Raw genomic sequence first — 26,637 nt, 5'->3', positions numbered from 1 at the left:
GAGGAATTTGATCACAGGTTTGCTGACTTCAAGACACACAGAGCCACCTTTCACATTTTTGCGGACCCCTTCTCCTTTGATGTGCAAGATGCCCCTTCTGTGCTTCAAATGGAGCTCATTGAGCTGCAGTGCAACTCTGAACTCAAAGCAAAGTTCAGGGAGGTGAGTGGAAAAGCAGACAAGCTTGGACAATTTTTGAGAGACTTGAGCCCTAGTTTCCCTCGGCTTTCCCGAATGTTCAAGCGGACCATGTGCCTTTTTGGTAGCACATACTTGTGCCAAAAGCTCTTCTCCACTTTGAACTTCAATAAGTCCAAGTACAGGTCCAGACTTACGGATGATCATCTTCAAGACATACTGAGGGTCGCAACTGCTTCCTCCCTCAGGCCAAATCTGGCTCGGCTATGCGAGAGGAAACGCTGCCAGGTCTGTAGCAGCAAGGAGCAGGCAAGAGAAGCCATGTTCAGAAGAACAGTTCATTTTCTACAGTGTTCCATTCATGTTCAGAAGAAGGTTATAGAACTGTTAATACAGACATTTCAATCTAAATACAGCAGATATAGAAGACTGAAAGATACACACAAGTTCACTGACTAAAAACATCTTATTATTATTTTATTTATGTTTTACAGATTGATTTTTTTCTTATTAATTCTTAATTTGTTTATTTATTTTTCATATTTTGTGTTAAAAAATAAAAATAAAGAGATTTGAGAAGATTGGAATTTTTTAACCATGCCTTTCTTGTGGAAAACCTAATGCGGCCCAGCCTCACCCAGACTCTGCCTGCAGCGGCCCCCAGCTAAATTGAGTTTGAGACCCCTGTCCTACACCATAAATCAGTAAGAGAGGGTACGACCTCTCTCATGGCCCCAAGTGGTGTGTGCATGCCAGAGCACTCTGGAAGGCACACAGAGTCTTTACAGACTACTCAGGATCAAACCTCTATCATTATGCAATCGATTATACAACTCTAAGCATATATGAGTAAATATTTCTAAGCATCAATCAACAATATAAACCTTACAGCTGGTTTTAATAACAGAATTCATTTGTTTCTCAAACGAGAAAGAGCTATCGAGAAACACTCCTAAATCTTTAGTTCTTAACTTTTCCAGTGGGCCAAGGTCAACATTATCTGCTAATGCTAAATAGGCTGCCGTTATTAACTAATGCTAATTTGACATGAATTAGCATTATGCACTAATGCTAACACTTACTTTTTTTAAAAATGTGAGTAGCTAATGCTAACACTATTTCCCTTAACTTTATAACAATGTGAACGGCTAATGCTAACACTCTTTTTCCTAGCATTATAACATCTGAGCTGCTAATGCTAAGTAGGCTGCCATTAGCACCTACGTCTAATTTAAGGCAAATACGCATTAGAACCTAATGCTCATATCGTTTTCCTTTGCTTTATAACAATGTGAGCAGCTACTGCTAAATAGCATTAGCTAATAACAGCAGTCTAATTTAATGCAAGTTAGCCTCATTTGCATTACAACGATGTGAGGAGTTAACGCTAAGTATGCTGCCATTAGTGGCTAATTCTAATTAGGGGTGAATAAATATTACCAGCTAATGCTAATATCGTATTCTCTTCCCTTTTAACAATGTGAGCAGCTAGTGCTAGGTAGGCTGATGCTAGCAGCTAATGCTAAAGCTAATTTAATGTGAATTAGCATCACATTAGTGAGGAGTTAATGCTAAGTAGACTGCCATTAGCAGGTAATGCTAATTTTAGGTGAATAGGAATTGGCAGATAATGCTAATACCATATTTTCTTGCTTTATAACAATGTGACCAGCTAATGCTATGTAGGTTGCCGTTATTAGCTAATACTAATTTGAGGTGAATTAGCATTATCCCCTTATGCTAACAATGTTTTTTCTTACTTTTTAACAATACAAGTAGCTAATGTGAACACTTTTTTTTTTTATTGAATTCTAATTTTTCCCTTGCGATGTGAAGAGTTAATGCTAAATAGGATGCCATTAGTGGCTAATTCTAATTTTAGATGAGAAAGCATTAGAAGCTAATGCTAATACCATATTTTCTTGCTTTATATCAATATTAGTAGGTAATGCTAAGTACGTAGCCATTATTAGCTAATGCTAATTTAGGTGAATTAGCATTATCCACTAATGCTAACACTGTTTTTGCCAACTCTTTTCCCTTGCATTATAACAATATGAGCAGCTAATGCTAAGAAGGCTGCCATTATTAGGTAATGCTAATTATTATGTGTGTTAGCATTATCCGCTGCTGCTAGCAATGTTTTATCTTACCTTTTAACAATATCAGCAGCTAATGCTAACACTACTTTAATTTCAGTTAAACCTACTTAGCATTAATTAACTTCATTTAGCATTAAGAAGTTTTTGCTATAGGCTACCATTAGTGGCTAATGCTAATTTTAGGTAAATAGAAATTGGCAGCTAATGCTAATACCATATTTTCTTGCCTTATAACAATGTGACCAGCTAATGCTAAGCAGGTGCCATTATTAGCTAATACTAATTTGAGATGAATTAGCATTATCCGCTTATGCTAACAATGTTTTTTCTTACTTTTTAACAATACGCCATTAGTGGCTAATTCTAATTTTAGATGAAAAAGGATTAACAGCTAATGCTCATACTGTTTGCTTTGTAAGAATGACAGCAGCTAATGATATGAAGTCTACCGTTATTAACTAATGCTAATTTGATGAGAATTAGCATTATCCGATAATGGTAACTCTTTTCCCCTGCATTATAACAATGTCAGGAGTTAATGCTAAGTAGACTGCCATTAGGGGCTAACTCTAATTAGGGGTGAATAATTATTAGCAGCTAATACTAATACCGTTTTCTCTTTTTCCTTATAACAACTTGAGCAGCTAATGCTAATTTGATGCGAATTAGCATTATATTAGTGAGCAGTTAATGCTAAGTAGGCTGCCATTATTAACTAATACTACGTTGACGTGAATTAGCATTATGCGCTACTGCTAATACTGTTTTCTCTTACTTATTAAAAATGATAGTAGCTAATACTAATACTCTTTTCCGTTGGGTAACAACAAAGTGAGGAATTAATGCTAAGTTGGCTGCTTTTAGCGGCTTATTCTAATTAGGGGTGAATAATTATTAGCAGCAAATGCTAATACCGTTTTCTCTTTCCTTATAACAATATGAGCAGTTAATGCTAATTTGATGTAAATTAGCATTATATTAGTGAGGAGTTAATGCTAAGTAGGCTGCCATTAGCAGCTAAAGGTAATTTGAGGTGAATAAGCACTAGTAGCTAATGCCAATACCCTTTTCTCTTGTGTTATAATGATGTGAAACGTTAATATTGTTCTCAAACAACAGAATGAGATGAAATATTGATTCTAACAGGGCCCATAAACAGCATTAGCTTAGCAGCATTAGCTTATCAGAGTCTCCATCATGGTCACACAAATCCTTAGCGGAGCAAAGTGGCCTACTTAGCAATAGCTGCTGTAGAAAGCAAAGGGAAAACAGTATTAGCATTAGCTGCTAAATGTGCACTTGAGAACAAATCTATTGTGAATTCAGCCGTGAATGTAGTGTTTCCAGTAAGCTTCCATTTCCAAATGTTAGCTGCTCCTGTCTGCCTCTTTGTCACACACACAGACTGAAATGATTCACAGCCTTGTTTCATCCTTCTGTCAGTGTCACTGACTGTCACTGTGACTGTGGACATACAGCATGGGAAACACACACATGGCTGATACTTGTATCTAAAGTTACAAAATGTTGTCTCTGTCCAAATATTACCTAACTGTAAGTCTACTTTTAATGAAACTCTCAACATGACTTATCAGTTATCATTAATGTTCCTGCAAACAGACTCCTTGAAGACCCCCTACATAAATATCCATGTACTATCCAGCTAGACTAGTGTGTCTGTCCCTGAAAATATTCCTGCATGTGTGATTGTTCATGTCTCATCTGCAGGAAACAAACAGGAAGTGAGTGAAAGACACAGGAAATGATTCCAGCTCTTCCTCCTATATCAGACATTCTCTCCATACCTGAGAGTGTCCAGTCTCCAGCCTGGATCCTTCAGTCCAGCCGACAGAAGCTTCATTCCTGAGAGACCTGGATGATTGTAGCTCAGGTCCAGCTCTCTCAGATGGGAGGGGTTGGAGGTCAGAGCTGAGGCCAGAGAAGTACAGCCTTCCTCTGTGATCAGACAGCCTGACAGACTGCAGACACACAAAACAACAATCCATCTGTTATCCATCTCTATAGCAGCATAACTAAGTGATGGTTCAGGGTCACCTGATCCAGCTCTAACTATAAGTTTTATCAAAAAGGAAAGTTTGAAGCTGATCATCAAAGTAGAGAGGGTGTCTGTCTCCTGAACTCAAACTGGGAGCTGCTTCCACACCCAGTCCAACATAGCCAGGCTTTCTTTGCTGCTTTGACAAAACCTCAAATCCCAGTCAGAGATGGTGAGCATCATCACAGTGATGATCATTTCTCTGTTAACCCAGGCTTTCTGCTTCAGGATCTGTGCACGCTCACAGAACAAGGAGACCTTTAAACATCATTTCACTAAATGGATGGACTGAGCTCAGCCTACAGATGAACTGGATAAATAAAGATTTGACCTCAGTGTGCTCAGTGTTCCTGTCTATTCCTAACATATTCCTAACATGATAGCTGCACTTTAGAGCTCTAAAACTGGAACTGACACATATTTAAACTCCACATGTTACTCAGTACATTCAGTTCTGACACTCGCCCACAGTCCAACAAAGGAAACATGGAGATCACATCAGTTTGTCACCAAAGTCTAATTATTCCAGAGGGCAGTGTTGATACAACTAAAGTTATTTTTAAGCAAAGTTGAGTTTTTTATTGTCGCAGTACTTCATGTCTGAAGTATCACTTAAATGCATTACACGCTGTTGATGGCAGCAAACAAACCACCCAAACAAACAGAGGTGGGAGGCTTGGGCAGACTACGTAGGATCAGCTTGTGGGAGGAGTCAGGATAAAACCAAAGAAAGACAAGCTAACAAACACCACAGTGAAGTGAGTAGCTACAAACTGCAGGCCGATTAGTGTTGTTGAAGAAGTCGGTCTGAGGAACGTTCTTAGGATCAACAAATGACGGCATGTATGAGCCTCCCTCAAGACGCACCATCACAAGAAGAACACATGAGCTGTAGAAAAAGGAGAGACTACGAAAGCCACGGCGTTACAACGTGCACCAGCTGTTGGTCTCTCTGGAGACTACTGGGCGTGGCTGGGTAACCATGGTTACTTGGGAGTTACAGTACATGATATTAATGAAGAGTGGGAGCTGCGTTCTATAGCAAACAATTTGTTATGAGGTAATCAGCTGATCTTAGTTTAACCGGAAGCCCTTCACAATAATTGCAAAGCCTTTATTTTGTACAACTACCATCAGTTCGTCTGTACTGATGGTAACTTAAAGTCACACTAATGTCGTTTAGTTTCTATAGTTTATGTAGTGGAAGTATACTACAGTACCCTGATCACTGATAGGACAGATTTATGTAGATATACACCTTTGTGTTTAACATTACTGCATTATAGTACTGTGATCTTTGTCCTTATATATGGCTATATTAGCTATACTGATGTACGTACATATAACTGGATATGTAACTTATCTATTCATCTTATTTGTCATGTATTTGTATTGTGTACTTCCTTTTTGTAAGAAACCACACACATGATCACAGCCGCAAGAATCAATCAGTGAAAGAATAAAGTGTCTCAAACCAAACCTTAAGCTCTTTATTCCACATGCTGGGATCATTTGGCCTTCAGTGGTGTTCTGGCTGACACACCGGAGTGACCAGAGTGCTAAAGAGTGAATCGGACACACCAGTGTCATCTCTGATATCTCCACTACATTTAATCGTCCTTCAGCTTGTGGCTGCCGTTAGCTGGTCTGCTAGTTAGCTGATTTGCTATTTAGCCGGTGTGCTAGTTAGCTGGTGTGCTAGTTAGCCGGTTCGCTAGTCAGCTGGTGTGCTGACCAGCGAACCAGTAGGTTACAAGATGAGCTTGTCTGTCTGATGAGCCAGCTCTCTCTGTCTTGGTCATTTTGTCCTTGGGCAAAACCTAACCTACCACTACAACTGTAGCTTACCTCCACCAGTGTGTGAATGTGAGAGTGAATGAATACAGGGAGTGCAGAATTATTAGGCAAATGAGTATTTTGTCCACATCATCCTCTTCATGCATGTTGTCTTACTCCAAGCTGTATAGGCTCGAAAGCCTACTACCAATTAAGCATATTAGGTGATGTGCATCTCTGTAATGAGAAGGGGTGTGGTCTAATGACATCAACACCCTATATCAGGTGTGCATAATTATTAGGTAACGTCCTTTCCTTTGGCAAAATGGGTCAAAAGAAGGACTTGACAGGCTCAGACAAGTCAAAAATAGTGAGATATCTTGCAGAGGGATGCAGCAGTCTCAAAATTGCAAAGCTTCTGAAGCGTGATCATCGAACAATCAAGCGTTTCATTCAAAATAGTCAACAGGGTCGCAAGAAGCGTGTGGAAAAACCAAGGCACAAAATAACTGCCCATGAACTGAGAAAAGTCAAGCGTGCAGCTGCCAAGATGCCACTTGCCACCAGTTTGGCCATATTTTGGAGCTGCAACATCACTGGAGTGCCCAAGAGCACAAGGTGTGCAATACTCAGAGACATGGCCAAGGTAAGAAAGGCTGAAAGACGACCACCACTGAACAAGACACACAAGCTGAAACGTCAAGACTGGGCCAAGAAATATCTCAAGACTGGTTTTTCTAAGGTTTTATGGACTGATGAAATGAGAGTGAGTCTTGATGGGCCAGATGGATGGGCCCGTGGCTGGATTGGTAAAGGGCAGAGAGCTCCAGTCCCACTCAGACGCCAGCAAGGTGGAGGTGGAGTACTGGTTTGGGCTGGTATCATCAAAGATGAGCTTGTGGGGCCTTTTCGGGTTGAGGATGGAGTCAAGCTCAACTCCCAGTCCTACTGCCAGTTTCTGGAAGACACCTTCTTCAAGCAGTGGTACAGGAAGAAGTCTGCATCCTTCAAGAAAAACATGATTTTCATGCAGGACAATGCTCCATCACACGCGTCCAAGTACTCCACAGCGTGGCTGGCAAGAAAGGGTATAAAAGAAGAAAAACTAATGACATGGCCACCTTGTTCACCTGATCTGAACCCCATTGAGAACCTGTGGTCCATCATCAAATGTGAGATTTACAAGGAGGGAAAACAGTACACCTCTCTGAACAGTGTCTGGGAGGCTGTGGTTGCTGCTGCACGCAATGTTGATGGAGAACAGATCAAAACACTGACAGAATCCATGGATGGCAGGCTTTTGAGTGTCCTTGCAAAGAAAGGTGGCTATATTGGTCGCTGATTTGTTTTTGTTTTGTTTTTGAATGTCAGAAATGTATATTTGTGAATGTGGAGATGTTATATTGGTTTCACTGGTAAAAATAAATAAATGAAATGGGTATATATTTGTTTGTTGTTAAGTTGCCTAATAATTCTGCACAGTAATAGTCACCTGCACACACAGATATCCCCCTAAAATAGCTCAAACTAAAAACAAACTAAAAACTACTTCCAAAAACATTCAGCTTTGATATTAATGAGTTTTTTGGGTTCATTGAGAACATGGTTGTTGTTCAATAATAAAATTATTCCTCAAAAATACAACTTGCCTAATAATTCTGCACTCCCTGTAGTGGGATTGTAAAGGGTCTTTGAGGGTCTCGAAAAGCGCTATATAAATGCAATCCATTATTATTATTAAGAGCATCTTTAGGCCTGACTGTGCTCATCCTTCCTCCAACCTCTCCTTACCAAAGATAACAACTACATCAGTATTAGCTCAATAACAATTTCTGCAATTCAATTGTGGACATTCATTTTTAAACCTTGTGTAAAACGATAAAACCTCAAAGTCTGAGCATTATTCTTTGTGCAAACAGCTCTTGCAGGTTCCCCCGGACTTAGGTTATTTTTATTATTTAATTACTTTCCTTTAAGCAGCTGTTCAGGCTACTAAACTCATCCCAGAAATAACAAGTGACACCATTAATAGTAGAGGTGGGAATCACCATACAACTCGCGATACGATATTATCACAATACTTAACGCACGATACGATATTATTGCGATTTTTTAAAATATTTTGCGATATTTAAATTCTGCACATAAAGGTAAACTTTATCAATATTCATTTTATCTAATATCAAAGTCTCACACTCAGTCTTTCTCTCATTTCAGTCAGTTTTATTGTTGACAAACTGAACGGTTTGTATTACAGTCTAGTCCAACTTAACTGAATGCAACCATCTGGTACAATTATAGCTATTCTGAACTATGCAATTTATGAAAACTATGCAGCCCCTTCAGCAACTGAAGAATTTGAAAGTAAATTTAAAAAAAAATATAATTTTACATTAAATTAAAAAGTTTCAAACTTAATTAAAATTAAACATGTCTTAAATTAAAATAAGTAAACTGTCATGTTTATTGCTGCCAAAAAAAAAGTTAAACACATTTGGACAGTGAAGGAATGTCAGGATTGTTGCTCAGAAAAAGGATCAACATGCTCTGAAGTCAACATGCTCTGACTCCAGAGCATGTTGACTTCAGAGAAAAAATTGTTTGTAACAAAATATCGATTTCTGCTGTCCCTGTATCGATACATTATTAGCAAACAAAATATCACGATACTACACAGTATCGATTTTTTCCCCCACCCCTAATTAATAGTGGAGCTAACTTTAACAGGTGAAACTGATTTGACCTATAAGGCTACTGCAGTTACTTCTTATCAGGTTTAGTAGGGAAGACATCTGGATGAGGTAGTTAGTAGTATGTAGTTAGTACCGGGCGACTCCCCTCCCCCACATCGGCACCAGAACCCTGTATTATCTACAGGGTAAGACTGCCTGTTTTATCAAACTATGGCCATTACTACTGTGATCATTTGCAGCCCAGTGTGCCGCTCTCTCTGCTGGGATGAACCACTGGAGCTCACCCAGTCATCCCTTTCTTTCTCTCAAGAAGAAGTGAAATAAATATATTTATTATGTTACGAGTCTAATATTCTTTAAATCAAACTGTAATGAATAAATGAAGCAAGAAGATTTGGTGGCTCCACGTGTTGTAGAAGAAAAGATAAACATCTCATTTTGAGAAATCAGCCTTTAAAATTAAGTACTGTGAATAAAAAACAAACAGCGAGCCAATCAGCAGTCGCCAATATCCTCCTAATTTCATTCACAAAGAAATCAAATATATATATTATGGGCCCAAAGGAGCCTAAATCTTTAAATTAGGCAGTACGTGAAGTATTTTTTTAAATAAACAGAGACATGACTATAACAACTTTTAGTAATTCAGAGTCCAATTATCCACTCAAATGTAAATAAAAGTTCACTTGACAGCTGTAAAAGTTACCTGTTTATACAATAATATAAATCACATTTCAAATGATCATCTGTGGAAAAGTTTGAATCCTGACCTGAGAGTTTCCACTGCACACTGTGAACTCTTTAGTCCAGCGGACAGAAGCTTCACTCCTGAATCCTGCAGGTCAGAGTTACTCAGGTCCAGCTCTCTCAGACTGGAGGACTGGGAGCTGAGGACTGAGGACAGAGCTTCACAGCTTCTCTCTGACAGGTTACAGCCACTCAGTCTGAAAAATAAAAGACAATCTATAAAACAAGTACTCATGTAGAGTTTGTTAATACATTTCACAACATTAAATGTTGACTTTCTATTTTTAAAGGAAACATAAACATACTAAGATACAACATCATATGTATGAACTTTAATTAATAATTCTAAAAACTAAATGTTTTCTGATCTGACCTCAGAGTATTCAGTTTACAGTTTAAACGTTGTAGTCCAGCAGACAGAAGCTTCACTCCTGAATCCTGCAGCTTTCTGATACTCAGGTCCAGCTCTGTCAGACTAGAGGACTGCGAGCCGAGAACTGAGGACAGAGCTTCACAGTTTTCCTCTGAGAGTTCACAGATGTTAAGTCTGAAGATAAAAACATGAATAAAGATTGTTGTTAAAGTGTAATCAGGGTGCAATAGCTTATTGTCTTGTGCTGAGCAGGTTAGTAAAACTTCTGTTTAACTTTGAAATGAATAAAAATGCTATGAAACAAGGATAACTGGATAAAGACATAAACAAAAACAAACATCAAACACATAAACAAACAGAACTAAACATAATACAAATTGATCTGACCTCAGAACATTCAGTTTGGCATGTGGACTCTCCACTGCAGCAGACAGAAGCTTTACTGCTGAAGTCTTCAGGCTGTTGGTACTCAGGTCCAGCTCTCTCAGACTACAGGACTGGGAGCTGACCACTGACAGCAAATTTTCACAGCCTTTCTCTGAGACGTTACAGCTGCTCAGTCTGTGAGAGAAAGGAAAAAAACAAAAACAAAAAAAAACAAACAATATATGTGATCAAATTAAATTTGTTTATATGTTGAACCCTTTTTTTAAAAAATTTATTTAAACCTATGAGACTATGAGTGCTACCAGTCCAGTGCACACGATTGGTACCTTGATGGTACCTTGCTCAGGGGTACCACAAGGTAACTATTCGGTGGATTCGACCCCTGACCTTATGATCATGGGGCGACCACTCTGCCTACTGAGCTAATAATTCTGTGTACACTGTCATACAATATTAACTAAAACAATTATTTTAGAAAATTTTAGTAATTCAATAATCATGCTCATTACCTGTGTATTGTGAATAACACTTGATTTTAAACACTAGCTGTATAAAACTCTTCCTGTTAAAGGTGTGTATAAAGGAGATGAGCTGAAATGCAGACTTCATGGAGAATGTTTGCTGTCAGCATATATCAAAGACAAAGCAGAGATCCATCCAGTCTCTTCCACTAAGCCCACAGAGGGACAGACAACCACTCTCACTCACACCTGCATGAAGTTTAGATCACCAGGTAACCTAACTGCATGTCTGTGGACAGTGGGAGGAAACTGTAGAGGACCCAGAGTGAACCCACTGTAATTCTGTGATAACACTGGTTATGGAAGCCTTACAGTTACATATGGTTACTGACAAGAAACACGACCTTAGAGGCAATTTCAGTAATGAAGACCAAGTTTCTCCCTCCATACAGGATGAAAACATGACAGCACAGCAGAGATTTATATTTAAAAAGGGAGGGTGTGCACTGAAAGTGAGATACAAACTTGAACTTAAATTATGAACATCAGAAAAAGATGTAGGTGAAGTCTGGCAGGTGAAGTTTGTGCTTTAGAATAAAACAACCAAACTCCTGGAGTTGGAGACAAGTGAACAAGCTGAGGATAATAAACCTGTCAGAGGGGCTGAAGCATCAGAGCTCATGTTCTTATAGGCTGGGTCTGGATTGTCCTTTGATAAGAGTTACAGAACAAAGTGTGTTTTAGAAATGCTGGAGTGAAACATTAAAACTACCATATATTTACCGAGTGACTGATGATCATTTAATTTACTATTTTAAAAAAAATGTTACAGTGCTCTTTGAACTCAGCATTTCTGATTTATTTCCCATGATTTTAACAATGAAGCGATGACAACAAGTTTACTCACAGAGCTTTGTTGGAGGCTTTGACCACTGGCAGCATTCTCAGAAGAGCCTCCTCTGAAGCAGAGTATTTCTTGAAGTCAAACTCATCCAGATCTTCTTCTGATGACAGTAACATGAAGGTCAGAGCTGAGCACTGAGCAGGAGACAGTTTACCTGTGGAGAGACTTCCTGAAGTCCTGTATTGTTGGATCTCCTCCACTAGAGAACGATCATTCAGTTCATTCAGACAGTGGATCAGATTGATGCTTTTCTCTGCAGACAGATTCTCACTGAGCTCCATTTTGATGTACTGGACTGTTTCCTGATTGGTCTGTGAGTTACTTCCTGTCTGTGTCAGCAGACCTCGTAGGAGAGTCTGATTGGTCTGCAGTGAAAGACCCAGGAGGAAGCGGAGGAACAAGTCCAGGTGTCCATTTGGACTCTGTAAGGCCTTGTCCACAGCACTCTGGTAGAAGTGTTTCTTTGCAGAATCTCCTGTTTCAGACTTCTGGGAGGTTGTTTGTTGTTGTTCCAGCAGATTGAGTCCAGAGTTGATGAAGGTCAGATGGACATGAAGAGCAGCCAGAAACTCCTGAACACTCAGATGGATGAAGCAGAACACCTTGTCCTGGTACAGTCCTCTCTCCTCTTTAAAGATCTGTGTGAACACTCCTGAGTACACTGAGGCTGCTCTGATATCGATGCCACACTCTGTCAGGTCTGATTCATAGAAGATCAGGTTTCCTTTCTGCAGCTGATCAAAAGCCAGTTTTCCCAGAGACTCCATCATCTTCCTGCTCTCTGGACTCCAGTGTGGATCTGTCTCAGCTCCTCCATCATACTTGACCTTCTTCACTTTGGCCTGAACCACCAGGAAGTGGATGTACATCTCAGTCAGGGTGTTGGGCAGCTGTCCTCCCTCTCTGGTTTCCAGCACATCCTCCAGAACTGTAGCAGTGATCCAGCAGAAGACTGGGATGTGACACATGATGTGGAGGCTTCGTGATGTCTTGATGTGGGAGATGATGCTGCTGGCCTGCTCCTCATCTCTGAATCTCTTCCTGAAGTACTCCTCCTTCTGTGGGTCAGTGAACCCTCTGACCTCTGTCACCATGCCGACACAGTCAGGAGGGATCTGACTGGCTGCTGCAGGTCGTGTGGTTATCCAGAGGCGAGCAGAGGGAAGCAGTTTCCCCCTGATGAGGTTTATCAGCAGCACATCCACTGAGGTGGACTTTCTAGGGTCAGTTAGGATTGTAGTTTTGTGGAAGTCCAGAGGAAGTCGACACTCATCCAGACCATCAAAGATGAACACAACCTGGAAGTCTTCAAAGCTGCAGATTCCTGCTTCTTTGGTTTCAGTAAAGAAGTGATGAACAAGTCCCACCAAGCTGAACTTTTCCTCTTTCAGCACATTCAGCTCTCTGAAAGTGAATGGAAATATGAACTGGATGTCCTGGTTGGCTTTGTCTTCAGCCCAGTCCAGGCTGTGTTTCTGTGTTAAGACTGTTTTCCCAATGCCAGCCACTCCCTTTGTCAGCACTGTTCTGATTGGTTCGTCTCTTCCAGGTGAGGCTTTAAAGATGTCTTCTTGTCTGATGGTTGTTTCTGGTCTGTCTGGTTTCCTGGATGCTGTTTCAATCTGTCTGACCTCATGTTCATCATTGACCTCTGCAGTCCCTCCCTCTGTGATGTAGAGCTCTGTGTAGATCTGATTCAGGAGGGTTGGGTTTCCTGCTTTAGCGATGCCCTCAAACACACACTGGAACTTCTTCTTCAGGGTGGATTTAAGGTTACGCTGACAACGTCCACTGGGAGTTCCTTTAGAAATAAAGAAAAATATATATATTGAATTTAAGTACTTATCAAGGGTACATGACCATTTCTTTCCTGCCCAAATTAAGTGCTTGTGAAGAATCAGGTCAAGTTCTTGGAACATTATGAAATTTTAGTTTTTCCATTAGCTGATATTATTTATAGATATCTTCTTACTGCTCAGTAGATGATCAGCCTGCTTATTCAGCTTCATTCTCTTCAGGATGTTTGCTGTGATCTTCACAAATGACTCCTTGCTTGAATTATTATAGTTGAACTTTTTCATTTGTTTTGAATCGAGTTTAGGCTCACACTTTTGATATGACTCTAGAAAAACAAACAAAAACATAATAACAGATCCATCACAGCATTATTAAGCTGTTGCATGGTTTGTTTTTTGTGTGTGTCTTTTTTTTCAGCATCATGTGTAACTGAAGCCTTTTTTGTATTTATTAATAATTCACCATCACATCATGTCAGATGTTTAAGTTACTTCATGAGAAATTTTAACTAAGTACATGGGTGTTAAAGTAATGTTTTTCTGTATATTTAACCAGTTTGTAGACATCAAAGCCCTGTTTATTTTTTATTTTAGCAAAACATCATCTGAGGCAAGAATAAATCAACTAATTAGCAAAAACAAAAGAAAGAAAGAAAACATATTTGACATAAATTACATTTATTATAATTACAAATTATATCCCCAAATTACAACAACTGCCACTTGAAGGAACTTTATATTGTTAGATAAAAACCTCTAAAAACAACAAGAAGAATTAAGATTTATAATTATACCAGTATATACAAGTCAGGAGTACTTATGCACTAAGGGTTGACCGGGAATGATAAAGTGGATGATAAATAGGTAAATGTAATCATCAACAGTCAAAAATAAAAACCAAACTAGACAAAAAGTCGGTAGCAGGTAGACAGAAGTTAAAATAAATTAATTAATATAGGAAGTATGAGACAGGGGGACCGCCTAAAGCTTAATGAAGATTACATTTAATTTAAAACTCAAAACTGAAACTAAAACAATAAACCATCAAAACAAGTACCTAGAAGTGCAAAACCAGAACCACATTGTTTTGGTTTTGATTGAATTGACCGCTGCCTTTGAAACAGTAGCCCACAATATTCTAATATCTTGATTAAATGTCCTAGTGGGCATTAGTGGCACTGAACTTAAATGCTTTAGGTATTATCTGGCAGAGAGAGCTTTCTCTTTGAACCTTCTTAGTTCTGATTTTTCTGCTGCTTGTTGGACATGTGGCCTACCAGGGGGTTAATTTTAGGACCATCGCTATCCCCCCCCCCCCCCCCCCTTTCTTTACATTTTAAATGGACTGATTGATATATACTGCTTTTCTACTCTCCCAGAACACTCACAGCAACAAAACAGAGGTGATAATGTTTGGGCCTAGTGGCCCATATGAGTCCTTTTTTGTTGCTTTGGGAAGATACCGATTCACAAGGTCCCGAATCGATTCGATCCACGACTCGATTTAATTCGATTCACTTCAATTCGATTCGAATTGAATCTGGGAAATTTTGACAGTCAGAAATCCGTACATTTACATATTTTTGTATCTATAAAAAGGAAGCTGACACACGCAAGACTTTATCAAAGGTGTGAGCATCACAACAGATGCCTTTGTGTCAAAGTAGCTGAAGATAAAACACAGAAACACATGAAGGTGATTTTCCAGGCCTGGGATTTTATAAAGATATTCTGCAGTACATCAAAAACAAAAGAAAACCATTAATCAACATATGAACGTTACCTCTGATGTTACAGCGGCTTTATTAGAGACACGGCTGAGCGTTTTGCATAATTTTAAAAAGTTTAAATTTGTTCAGTATTGAACGGCAGAAATTAGGTTTTCTTTTCGGAAGAATGTAGAAGGAAAAAAAAACAGCAGCAGACAGGCTGTAAACAACGGTAGACTTGTGCGTAACAAGCAAGCGAATAATGCAGAAAACAGATTTTTAGATGGGAAACTGTTCTTGAAGTACAGAGAGAGAGAGAGCTGTGCATGAAGTGTGATTTTATTGTGGTGGAAGCAAAACAGCAAAAGTCAGAGGGAATTCATGATGATTGATTGGTTGATTGATTGATTGATTGATTGATTGATTGATTGATTGGTTGGTAATTTATTGCAACATGTGAACAATATACAGGTACATTTAGAAATGAAAATAAGAGAGAAAAAAATACTATACAAAATACATACAAAAAAACGTTCTGATTAATTTATATGTTGAAAGGGAGTGGGAAGAAGTAAACACTTATTTAATCCCACCCCTTTGCCATAAATTATCAGTTAATATTTAGTCAGCTTCCTTACTGATATAATGATGTTTATGTTGCTGCTGGTTCGGTCAGTATTGTTTGGAGAGAGATCAAACTAACAGCTTTAGAATCAGCACAAAAAGGGCGTGAACACAAAGCGTGGACCCGCCGACACCTCAGAATCAGCGAGCTGTCGGCTTTCAGCCCCGACCGTGTCTGTGCCGTCAGGTCAGCAAGGCGACATCTCACTGATTCTGGTCCGCGCTGTGTGTTTAGGTCTTTGTGCAGAATCCGTGTTCCTGCTCTCATTTACTGTCTTAGCTGTTTGGTGGTTGTTGAAATTTTGTGAGGTTTAACCTGAGATTCTGGCGTTTCGGGCAAAATAAATTTATATTAAAAAATCGATTCAGGATTTTAATGAATCGATTTCACGTTATCCAAGCCAGGATCGATTTTAATCGATAAATCGATTATAAAAACCCAGCCCTAATTATTACCGACCTTGGGTTTAATTTGGACAGTGATTTTAAACTGGAAAGTAAATTATAATTGTTGTCTAGTTTTTCAAAGTATAGCGTTTTTTATTTTAGGCAACTGACAGCAGTGAAATGTTTTCTTTCAAATTCAACAATTTTATTTGTCACACACACAATACAACATGTGGTTTCTAGGCAGCACTTTGAAACAGTGATCCATACTTTTATTTCATCCCATCTGGACTACTGTGATTGACTTTATGTGGGAGTCAGTCATTACTCTCGCATGCTCAGCTGGTTCAAAACACTGCTGCATGAAGAACCTATAAAAGAGAGCATGTTACCCCTGTCTTAGCCTCGCTCCACTGGCAGCCTGTATATTTTAGAGTTCATTTTAAAATTGTTGTGTTTAGTTTTACATTTTTCACAGTCTTGCCCTGCCTTACCTTCTTCACGCCTACACACCTCATCAGTCAGCTGACCAGCTCACTCAGATAGCCTTCTCTATCATTGTTCATAAGTTATGGACTAACTTGCCGTTACATGTTAGAGAGCCCCCTTCACTGTCCACTTCAAAAACACATCTTAAAACCCATTTTATTATTTTTGACCCAGTGAGACTCGGTCTGTTTTAGTTATTTGACCTTTTTTATTGTTTTTTATATCACATGTATTGTTATTATTTAGTATCAATGTACAGCACTTTGTGTCACCTATGGCTGTTTTGAAGTGTATTATAAATAAAGATAGTAGGTAGGTAACTGCGGTTATACTTATGGGCAACTGTTCATTAACTGGGGCTCAGAGCTTAGTTACACTGCAGAGCTGAGGATACAGAGATACCACATGGAAACAACCTGAGTTCCTATTGGTCAGTGCAGGCTTCATGTGTTTCTACCTTACCAATGGCTCCTGAGACAAACTAAGGAATTATTACCTTGTGATAAACAGGATGAAGATGCCTGGGCTGAGGGTTTCCCTGTTGGAGTAAAGTGCACCATGAATAAGGAACTGTTTGTTTAACAATGAAGACCTGCATGGCTTCAAAATACTCTAAATATAATCTCCAAAAGTTGATTCTGTTCATCTGGACGTAGTGTTTTCTGGGAGAAACGTGTCGTCACTCACCCAGGTGACTTCTTCAGTCTCAGCTGACTGCAGGTTTCAATCTTATAAACTGTACATTTGGATATTGACTGAAACCAGCCCACTGAAGGAACAATGGGCTGGGAGGTCAGTTTCTTCATCGTAATTAAGCAAAATCTCATGACCACTGATCAACAACCACTGATCAATAACCATGAGTCCCATTCACAGAGAGTTGGGGAATGGCTGCAATCACAGCATGTAAGATGGTGACAGATGTATGAAACGTTTCTCCCACTGAAAACGCTACATTCAGATGAAAAAACAAAAACAACTTTTGGAGATTTACTTACCTGCATGATTGAGCATGCATCAAGATGTCTAAATATAATATTTGTACTCAAACAAATTTAGAAGAGAAAAGACACACAATTGAAAGTTCAGACTAAAACAGCCTCAGTTTTCCATCCATAAACTGTGACAGTGTTGTCCTGATACTGCACTGAGTCATGTCTTTTTTCTCTGACTGACCTTCATTCATCTTCTTTAAAATCAACTCTGCCACCTCCATTACATGGCGAGTAGTGTATGTCTCCACCATAAGATCCACTGTTCCATGACGTCCATCCTTCCTTGCGTTCTCCAGTCGGCTCTTTTTGATGGTTGTGAAATCACCTCCGGGTCCTTTTTCCAGGTACCAGTGGAAAAGTTTCAGCTCCTCTTCTCCCAAATCTTCCAGCCTGTTCAGCAACTGCTCCTCAACAGATTTTTCCATCTTTCAACTGTAAAACATGAGAGAGAACATGAATCTCATCACATGTCCAATGTATTTACTTATTTAGAATATTTAGAGTTTGAGCAGTTTGAGTTCAGGTTTTGTTCTCAGAGCTTTTATTGAGCCATAATGTCTCCTTTTACCTCTTGAGCTCCAGCGCCCCCAGTACAAAGGGGGTGAACTGCCGTTTAACCCTCCAGCTCTCAGGTCTTTAATGCAAATATGGACACGTATCCACAAAAAGCTCAGAATTCACCCAAAGAATTCACATCAGCTCACACACACTTTCTACCTGCAGAGGAAACACAAATCATTCATGTGCACATCAGCTGAAATCCTCCTTTCATCATGTGTGCTGTCCAAATATCAGCTGCTTCTTTCCTGCTTCATCTCAGTGTCAGCTGGATGCAGTCAGACAGCAGTGTGAGGCAGAGGAAGCTGCCATCAGCTGCTCTGCTATCAGTCCACTAGATGGAGCCTGAAGCACACACGATGCATTCACTGACACACACTGATTCACTGTGACTGGAAGCTTCAGTCAGTCCAACACGTGTGAACAACATTTTAAACCTTTCAGCTGATCCAGGATTCAAAGAGGATCAGCAGAGTTAAAGCTTCACACCAATTCTTCCTGCTGAGTTTGCAGAGAACTGCACACACACTGATTCACTGCTAATGAGAAGCTTCTTCCATCCAGTAATTCATCATCCATCAGCTCTGCTGCTGCTCTCAGTCCTGGACTCTGATCACACACTAAAAGCAGCTTTTTAACTCGTGTCTGTAAGAACTCTTAGCGTTAGCTTAGCGTTAGCTTAGCGTTAGCTTAGCGTTAGCTTAGCGTTAGCATGCTGTGTGCTAGCTTAGCGTCAGAGCTCTGCAGGTGTCTCGTGTGTAAATATTAATCACAGTGACAGTAAAGGAGGTAAAGGGCTGTGACGTCATCACGTACGCTGCGTCCTCTGTGGGCTCTGACTGAACTCAAAGTACAAACTACAAGTACACAAACACGAACGTAGCTCAGAGTGGCGGACACACTCGGCCTCGTTGGTCCAGCTGTGAGTCCGTTACCGTGAACTATGGAGCGGCAGATTTGTGCTGAACTAAGCTGCACACAGCTGATGTTAGCCAGGAAACATTACACACTGACTTTAATGGAGAGACCGGAAATACAAACACACACAGTTTGTTGTGTGAAGAAATCAAACACGAGCTGAACAAACAGTAAAGTTCCTAAAGACAAACTGTTAAAGGAGGAAACAAAGCAAACTTACAGTTTCTTCACACACCAACAACAAGCTCCACTCCACACCTGGACACTAAACACGGACACACAGGTGAGCTGCTTCCTGGAAGGAGGCGGGGCTCCACCTGAAACTCAGCACAGGTGGGAGGGGCTCAGCTCTGTGTGTGCTGATGTGTTAACTTTAAAAATATGCCGTCTGACTGCTCAGACTGAGTCAGAGTAAAGTTCACATGCTGACGTGTGGAGACATGAAACCTTGTTGTAGCTGCAGGTGTGAACACACTGATCCCAGATCAGCTCTGCTGTATTTGTAACATGAACATTTCTGCTGCAAAGCTTCAAATGTTCAGCATGTTTCTCTGTTTCCAGTCTATAGATCCAGTCACACTTTCTACCTTCACCTGTGCAGTAAAGACTGAGAGCAGAGCTGAAAGCAAGCATCCAATCAGTGAGCAGCATCAACACCTGAGCTTCATTCAGACTCTGTTATTGAAGATGTTGTTGGTACAAAGTTCATCTGCTGCTCACATGAATCCATGAAAGATTTATTTCACTGATGTTTCTTCAAAGCTCATTTCAACCTGTTGAAGTCATGAATGAAAGTGCAGACTGAGAGTGGATCACATGATGTTTGAGGTGTGTCATGTGACATGTTCAGTATTGTCACACATGTCTAGATTGTCCCTGATATCATAACTGCTCAAACACTGATGATTATATTTGAAGAATTATTCCTGATGGCAGCAAAGTTTGAATGGAGCTCTCTGTCTGTGCTGATTTGTCGCCCTCTGGAGGTCAAAGCACAAACTGCATGATGTCACTGTAACCACCACAGAGACAGGAAGTGTTTTTATGACTGAAACACTGAAATGATGCTAACGGCTGTCGTTAGGCTCACTGACAGCAGTGCTGATGTGTTCATGTCAAACACTGGCTCAGGTCAGACTCCTTCATCCTTCTCCAGCGTGAGGCCGCCCTCAGACCCACAGGAGCTCTGACCTTTGACCTCCTGACCCTAACCATTTTAGTCTTGTTGCATCTTTAAATGCAAATCCTGTGAAATGGTCAGGGGCGGCTCTAGAGAAATTTTCTTAGGGTGGCAAAATCAAAGCCTTTTCCCCCCAAACACATATGCAGGTGGTTACATGTGGTTAAAATGATTCAAATGCAGTAAGTATGCACGTTTTTCATATAAATATAGTCTATAACTTAATTATTGTCTGTACCCACATGATTACACACTTTAGTTACATGAAACATGTGAGTTTTGATGTTATGTACTGTACAGCCTGTATATTAAATACATATGTAGCCCAATAAGTATAAACTCCAGAAAGCTACACAACATGGGGCGCTTCATTTACAAACACAAGTCTAACTTAAGTTTCACTGTTTTTGTTAGAAAACAGTCACATTGTTGCAGCTTAAATGACACAAAATGTCAGAAATCTGCACTGTCATGAACAAACATGTAAACCTCATTTTTCATGATTTGTTGGATTCACCCTCTGAGGTCTGAAACACAACCGGACATTTGTGACTCCTTTGAGTTTACGTTTGTATTTCACCCTCAGATTGTTTCATTTTATTTTTTCCTCCTCTTGCTTTGTTTGGTATCTTTTCAGCTCAACTGAATTTAGTTGTTTTTTCACTGACATACTGCATTAGTATTACTATTACTATTAATGTAACTATTACTGATCTGAAATCACACAAAGAACCTAAAATCCTAGCAGTATTTTTTACTGTAAAAAAACCACAGACGTGTTGGGTAAATGTTTATAACTTGAAATGCAAATATAAATTGTACATTTTGTAAACAGATACAACTATTTATCTAAAAATGCAGCCAATACACCTGCTGTTTTTTCATTTTCTACAACCATTTAAAATAGCACTCACCTTCCTTCATTTCCACAGTGTAACATCCACCCACCTGTGTAAAATCAGAAATTCCCATGGTGTTGTTCAAAATGTGCTCTGGCACAATCATAAGCATCGCTTGCTACTGAAAACAAGAAAAAAGCCGTCCTGCTATGGGCTGAACCATTTGTTAATGTGGAGGGGGGGACACTATGGAATATATCCAGTTCTAGCATTTATATTCACTGCTGACTGTAACTACGCTCAAACTGTTAAACTTATTTTAATAAACAACACTGTCATATGCAAAACTGGGGTGGCACTTGGGGTGGCAAGGGATCATTTTAGGGTGGCACTTGCCACCCCATGCCACCCTTCTACATCCGCCCCTGCTGATGAAGCCAACAGGTTCGCTTCATTTGCAAAAAGCAGATATGAGTTTCTGAGGCCACAGTCTTCTGTGGCAGAAGGGGAATCAGGGGAAGCCCTGGAGGAGTCCACCACCCACCAGAAACAGGTCTGAGCTCTCACTGCAGTGGTAAAGGGGCTACACAGCCCACATGAGGCTGAGGGATGCAGCCTTCTGTCAGACTGTCACTAACACAGAGAAACACCCGTGTACACTCATACTCATGGGCACATACACCAATCAACCTAACCCCACTAACTGCTCGTCTTTGGACTGTGGGAGCCAGAGAACCCAGAGAGGACCCAGACATGGGGAGAGCATGCAAACAGCTTAGATGTTGGATTTGAACCCAGAACCTTCTTGCTGTCAGGAAACAGTGCCAACCACTTTTCCACTGTGCTGCCTGTTTGACTCTGATACACCCATTTTTGAGCTCTTAAAAACAGCCCTCCACACAACAGAGACAAACCATAAAGGACTTTGTGGCTTGTAGCAACCGAAGAAAGTTTAAGGTGCAAAATCAAGAGGTTGAAAGGAAAGTAATAAAGGAGACATGTAATTATAACAGTAATGTTGGCTGTGTATCACGTGTGGCATGTCATTGTGGGGCTGGCCTCTGCTGGGATTGAGAATATGTGATGGCGGGGGCAGGGTTGGTTACTGGGGTTTATCCTGATCTCCTGTTTAGTGGAACTGTGCTCCTTTGAATCCACAGCACTAACCTGGCACACACACATAAAATGCATCATTGCTACAGAGCACAGCAGGACTCATTATGAGTGGTGGGGCAGGCTGGATGGTGTTGAGGAGTCGTATCGCAGTGACATTGGCTCCCCTGCTTCACTCTCTCCTGCCCCACTAATGCAACTCACTAATCCCTCTGTCCCCTTTAGGTGGGGCTCACGCTGACAAGATAAAATAAGCTGCAGGACTGGTGGGTGGGGGCTGTGCTGTCAGCCCCCCTGGGTCTGCTCCTCTGTGATCCTCAGTGGGCCAGTATGCCTCTCCTGGTAGCTCCATGGGGGATGGTGTGGTGGGTTGGTGGGTGCCATGGCGACTATGTGCGGACTTCACATTTTTGTCTGCTGTGACAGCTCCTTGATCTGGGCGGGGCCAGTGGGGTGTGGGTAGGTCCTTTGTGGGGCTTTGGACGTTGCCTGAATATTGTCAGGCAGCTGGGTGCTGTGCCTCGACCCTTTCTTCCTTTGCATTTGTGGTTTGGTGCCATAAATGCACAACATAGAAGAGCCACCTCGACGGGACAACACTCAGCGGTTCATCTGTCTCTCTTCCACAGCATGTCTTTATCCTGTCTTCCTTCTCTCACCACAACCAATCACAGCAGATGGCCCCGCCCCTCCCTGAGCCTGGTTCTGCTGGAGGTTTCTTCCTGTTAAAAGGGAGTTTTTCCTTCCCACTGTCGCCAAAGTGCTGCTCATAGGGGGTCATATTGTTGGGTTTTTCTCTGTATGTATTATTGTACGAGCTACCTTACAGTATAAAGCACCTTGAGACGACTGCTGTTGTGATTTGGTGCTGTGTAAATAAAACTGAATTGAATTAAGAAACAACTCTTAGATTCCTCACATGATTCTCCTGTATTCCTACGGGACGCCAAGGTAATATAACATGGAAGTGTGTCGCAGTGCCTGGTGGCCACATGTTACCCATAAACTGTCAACCTGACCGTACTGTAGCTACGTCCAAAGACTAGTTAAAGATTAAAGCTTTTTGGGGGGTTAAATCTGACATAAATAAAGAAAGAATAACATTAAAGTCGATTCTTTTGATCACTGTAGTTCTACTTTGAGGATATGATGTGTAAAAACCCTCAGTCGTGGCTGGTGGATCTCACATTCCTGGTCTTTGTAATTCCAGTTCAATGAAGCCTCATTTTCACCTTTTTCCAGGTAAATTTTCCCAACTGTTCTAATGTCCATGCTGTGGCATTGTCCCATCATTTGTATTTCCTGTTAATGGATTTTTAATATGGTCTGGGAAATTACTATATATGAGTAACTTCCTGTTGTATTGCAGCTTAAGGCCATTGTCACTGAAATAAAGCCCGAGTTGTAATAGTTTGCATCCAGAACGAGGAAAACGAAGAAACCCAAACACTGCTCAGTGGATGAGTCCGTCCTGGAATAAATACCAGGACAAAACTAAAAAGAAGAGCTCGTTTCCTCGAAGCAACAACAGAAAGCTCTTTGTCTCTACAGATGTTTCTGGGAAACACGTTAACAATATTTAAACATTTGTTCTTAATAAACGTTTTTACTTAATGATGCTTTATGATATTTCTATCTGACCTAATGCAGCAGCGTATCCACATGAACTCTGCAGTGTTTCTACCCAGAGGCCACCGTGGTCCTTCTTTACTAATGCTGAGGGTTTTCTCCCAGCCGTGATAGCCTTTGACAGGTAAACTGAGTCATTCCAGCCCAGTGCAAAAATAACCTCCCTGTCTGCTCTTAACTTCACGCATCGATGCTAAAACGTTGCATAACTGAACCTGCAGACTGTGATCCTGTAGCTGTCGAGGAGAGGGCTTGATGCCGTCCATCTTCTGCTCAATTAACAACGCCTGCAACCTTTTGAGCCTTGGTCCTGCTACAGTCACAAATATAACATCATCACTCTTTATTTGATCCACTACACTGCTGTCATTTCTCTGTTATGGCCCCACAAGGTCACTGAATTCTGTCATTCTTCTCCAATCCATGGTTTTCAGTCACTGGTGGGCAACATTACTCTACCACGACTGCAAACAGTGGACAGTTGGTAGGTAGTCCTGCAGGACGCCTGTCTCGAGCCAAGGCTACTTGGAACATCTCTCCATGGAGGAACAATGAAGACATGAAGAGAAACTATAAATCTTTGGGACTTGTGCTCCAACAGCTTTGTTTAAAGGCCTGAAAGTGGCGACGTCTCTCCCAGAGCTCCAGCTCAGTGACATCTATGTGTGCCTTGTATGCTTCAGCTGACGCTGCTGCCAGGATGAAAGCTGTCAAACCGAGCACAGCTACATGTTCCACCTGGATGGGTAAATAATGTGTTTGAGGTGAGAACAATCAGGAAAGCTCGCCAGCGGCTTTACTTCCTGAGGAGGCTGAGGAAGTTTGGCATGAACGCCAACATCACCTCAAATTTCTACAGGTGTGCAGTCGAGAGCTTGCTGACGAGCTGCATCACAGTTTGGTACGAAGCTGCTCTGCCAGCAGCCGTAAATCACTACAGAGGGTGAAGGCAGCAGAGCACATCACTGGCACGAGGCTTCCTGCCATTCAGGACATTTATCTCCAGCGGTGCCTCCATAAAGCACACAGCATCATCAAGGACCACAGCCACCCAGCACATCAGCTGTTCTCCTTGTTACCATCGTTACAGGAGTCTGTCTGCTCGGACTACAAGACTCAAAAACTGTTTCTACCACCAAGCCGTACGACACCTCAACCACAACACTTAAACACACACAACACAGCACTCAGAAGCTACCTGCAGCTTCACAAGTACTCTGTTTAATCTGCACTGGTCACTCCACTTTATTGTCATTGATATTTATATTTAAAAGTGCAATACTGAAATTTTCTGCTGCTCATTCCTGTGCAATGTCCCATCTGCCCTCCCGTCATATTTCTCTTCAAGATTTTCTTATTTAATCACTAGTGTACATATATTTATAGATACAAATATATTTAGTCATCTTTTCTCTTTTACCATGTCTCTCTAATATTTGCTCCTTACTATTTTTCTATTTTCTTTATTATTTTATTTTATTATATTTTCTCCTACTGTATCAAGCTGCCGAGTGACTGCTGCTCGTCAAACACATTTCATTGCAATGTTGACCCTGTGCTAACTTGCATATGACAAATAAAACTGAAAACTGAAAAGAAGAAACTGGTCGTTGTTAAAGGAAAGGTAATCTCCACATAAGCAGCTTAGATGACCTTCCACGTGTAAATCTTACAATGTGTTGACTTGGACATGAACAGTGTAGGACCAGAAAAGTCCCAGCAGTGTTAATTTGTCACATTAATGTAAAATGAAGTATTTTTCTGATGTTGGGTTAATCGTTCCTACAGTTTAAATGAGCCGTCACTGATGTTCACATGTGGCAGCCATACTCTACGGCTTCTGTAAATAAACACTGATTACTGAATCCAGTTTTGGCTACATTAAACTCAAAGACGTTCAAAGGATGGCTGGAAAGCTACAGACTGCAGTACTGTTTGGCACCAGTAGCAAAGTATGTCTGTTGTGGAGTTGTAGACATGTAACTTGAACATGTTTGTAACTTTTTACTAGCATTTTGTTTACTATGTTTCAGATCTATGGCACTAAATGGGGGACTGACCACGTTTTTGACCTTGACTGGACTTACTGGGTCCAGTAAAGATATCATAGCCAAAGGTGGCTCTGCTTCCAGTTCTGGCTTATAGGAAGATCTCTGAAGGTTGGGTGTAATCCTCTCCTGACTTTGGATCACTCTCTTAGATCTAAACCTCCAGCTCTGGACTCGCCATCCTCAAAGACTGCTCCATAAGAACACAGGCATGTGTGAACAGCCCACTCCTCCTTTGGTCAATGGCACACACTTTTAGACGATGTGTATTCAGCATCTGGCAAGAGTGGAATCAACTGGGGCTCTTTCTAAATTGGCGTCACCATTGATTGTGGTGGTGGCAGCAGCTCATTCTGCTGGCTCTGTGTAACAGGGTCATAAATCACATTGTTATAATATGTTCTAAACCCCCAAACTGCTCCTTTTATACCTGACTTTTAGGACCTCCAAGCCTGTAGTTGTGTTCATTATCAGTTAGAGCCCCTCCTCGTTCTTTTCTTCTTCTTCGGTGCAATCCTATAAATACAGTGTACCCCTTTTGCCTCTCCCCTTTTCTACAATCCCCCTGTGGGAGAGGTGGGTGTCATTTCTTTCCAACACTTTAAAACACACATATAATGCATATTTAGCCACCTGGATGTTTCTGGTTGCAATTTTAGTTCGATTATTGTCATTATTAAGCCTGTTTTTGTTAGATGTTATAAGTGTGTCGTAT

General features: G+C 40.7%; 3 protein-coding genes across 3 annotated transcripts in view; all 3 read right to left on the bottom strand.

Annotated features, from left to right (window-relative positions):
• Positions 1-26,637, bottom strand: part of LOC147300676 (NACHT, LRR and PYD domains-containing protein 3-like) — a 292,597-nt gene that overhangs the window by 142,337 nt on the left and 123,623 nt on the right. The gene's annotated exons all lie outside the window — the stretch shown is intronic.
• Positions 11,637-13,556, bottom strand: LOC147300679 (protein NLRC3-like). Its single transcript, XM_086285001.1, has one exon. It carries the CDS (start codon positions 13,554-13,556, stop codon positions 11,637-11,639), a length of 1,920 nt encoding a protein of 639 aa, XP_086141127.1.
• LOC147300678 (uncharacterized) lies at positions 14,782-19,402 on the bottom strand. Its single transcript, XM_086285019.1, has 5 exons — positions 19,334-19,402; positions 18,206-18,354; positions 17,819-18,069; positions 17,139-17,180; positions 14,782-16,524 (listed from the first exon to the last, which is right to left on the bottom strand). Exons 3-5 carry the CDS (start codon positions 18,060-18,062, stop codon positions 16,478-16,480), a joined length of 333 nt encoding a protein of 110 aa, XP_086141145.1. The 5' UTR covers positions 18,063-18,069; positions 18,206-18,354; positions 19,334-19,402; the 3' UTR covers positions 14,782-16,477.

This window comes from Aulonocara sp. 'chitande type north' Nkhata Bay, unplaced genomic scaffold (assembly GCF_057382095.1).
Source record: "Aulonocara sp. 'chitande type north' Nkhata Bay isolate Kocher_YH1m ecotype deep benthic unplaced genomic scaffold, A_spYH_male_GT1.1 unmapped_scaffold_20, whole genome shotgun sequence".
Classification (NCBI taxonomy): domain Eukaryota; kingdom Metazoa; phylum Chordata; class Actinopteri; order Cichliformes; family Cichlidae; genus Aulonocara; species Aulonocara sp. 'chitande type north' Nkhata Bay.
The sequence above is the reverse complement of the archived record's forward strand: the minus strand, read 5'-3'. Positions and strand labels throughout refer to the sequence as shown.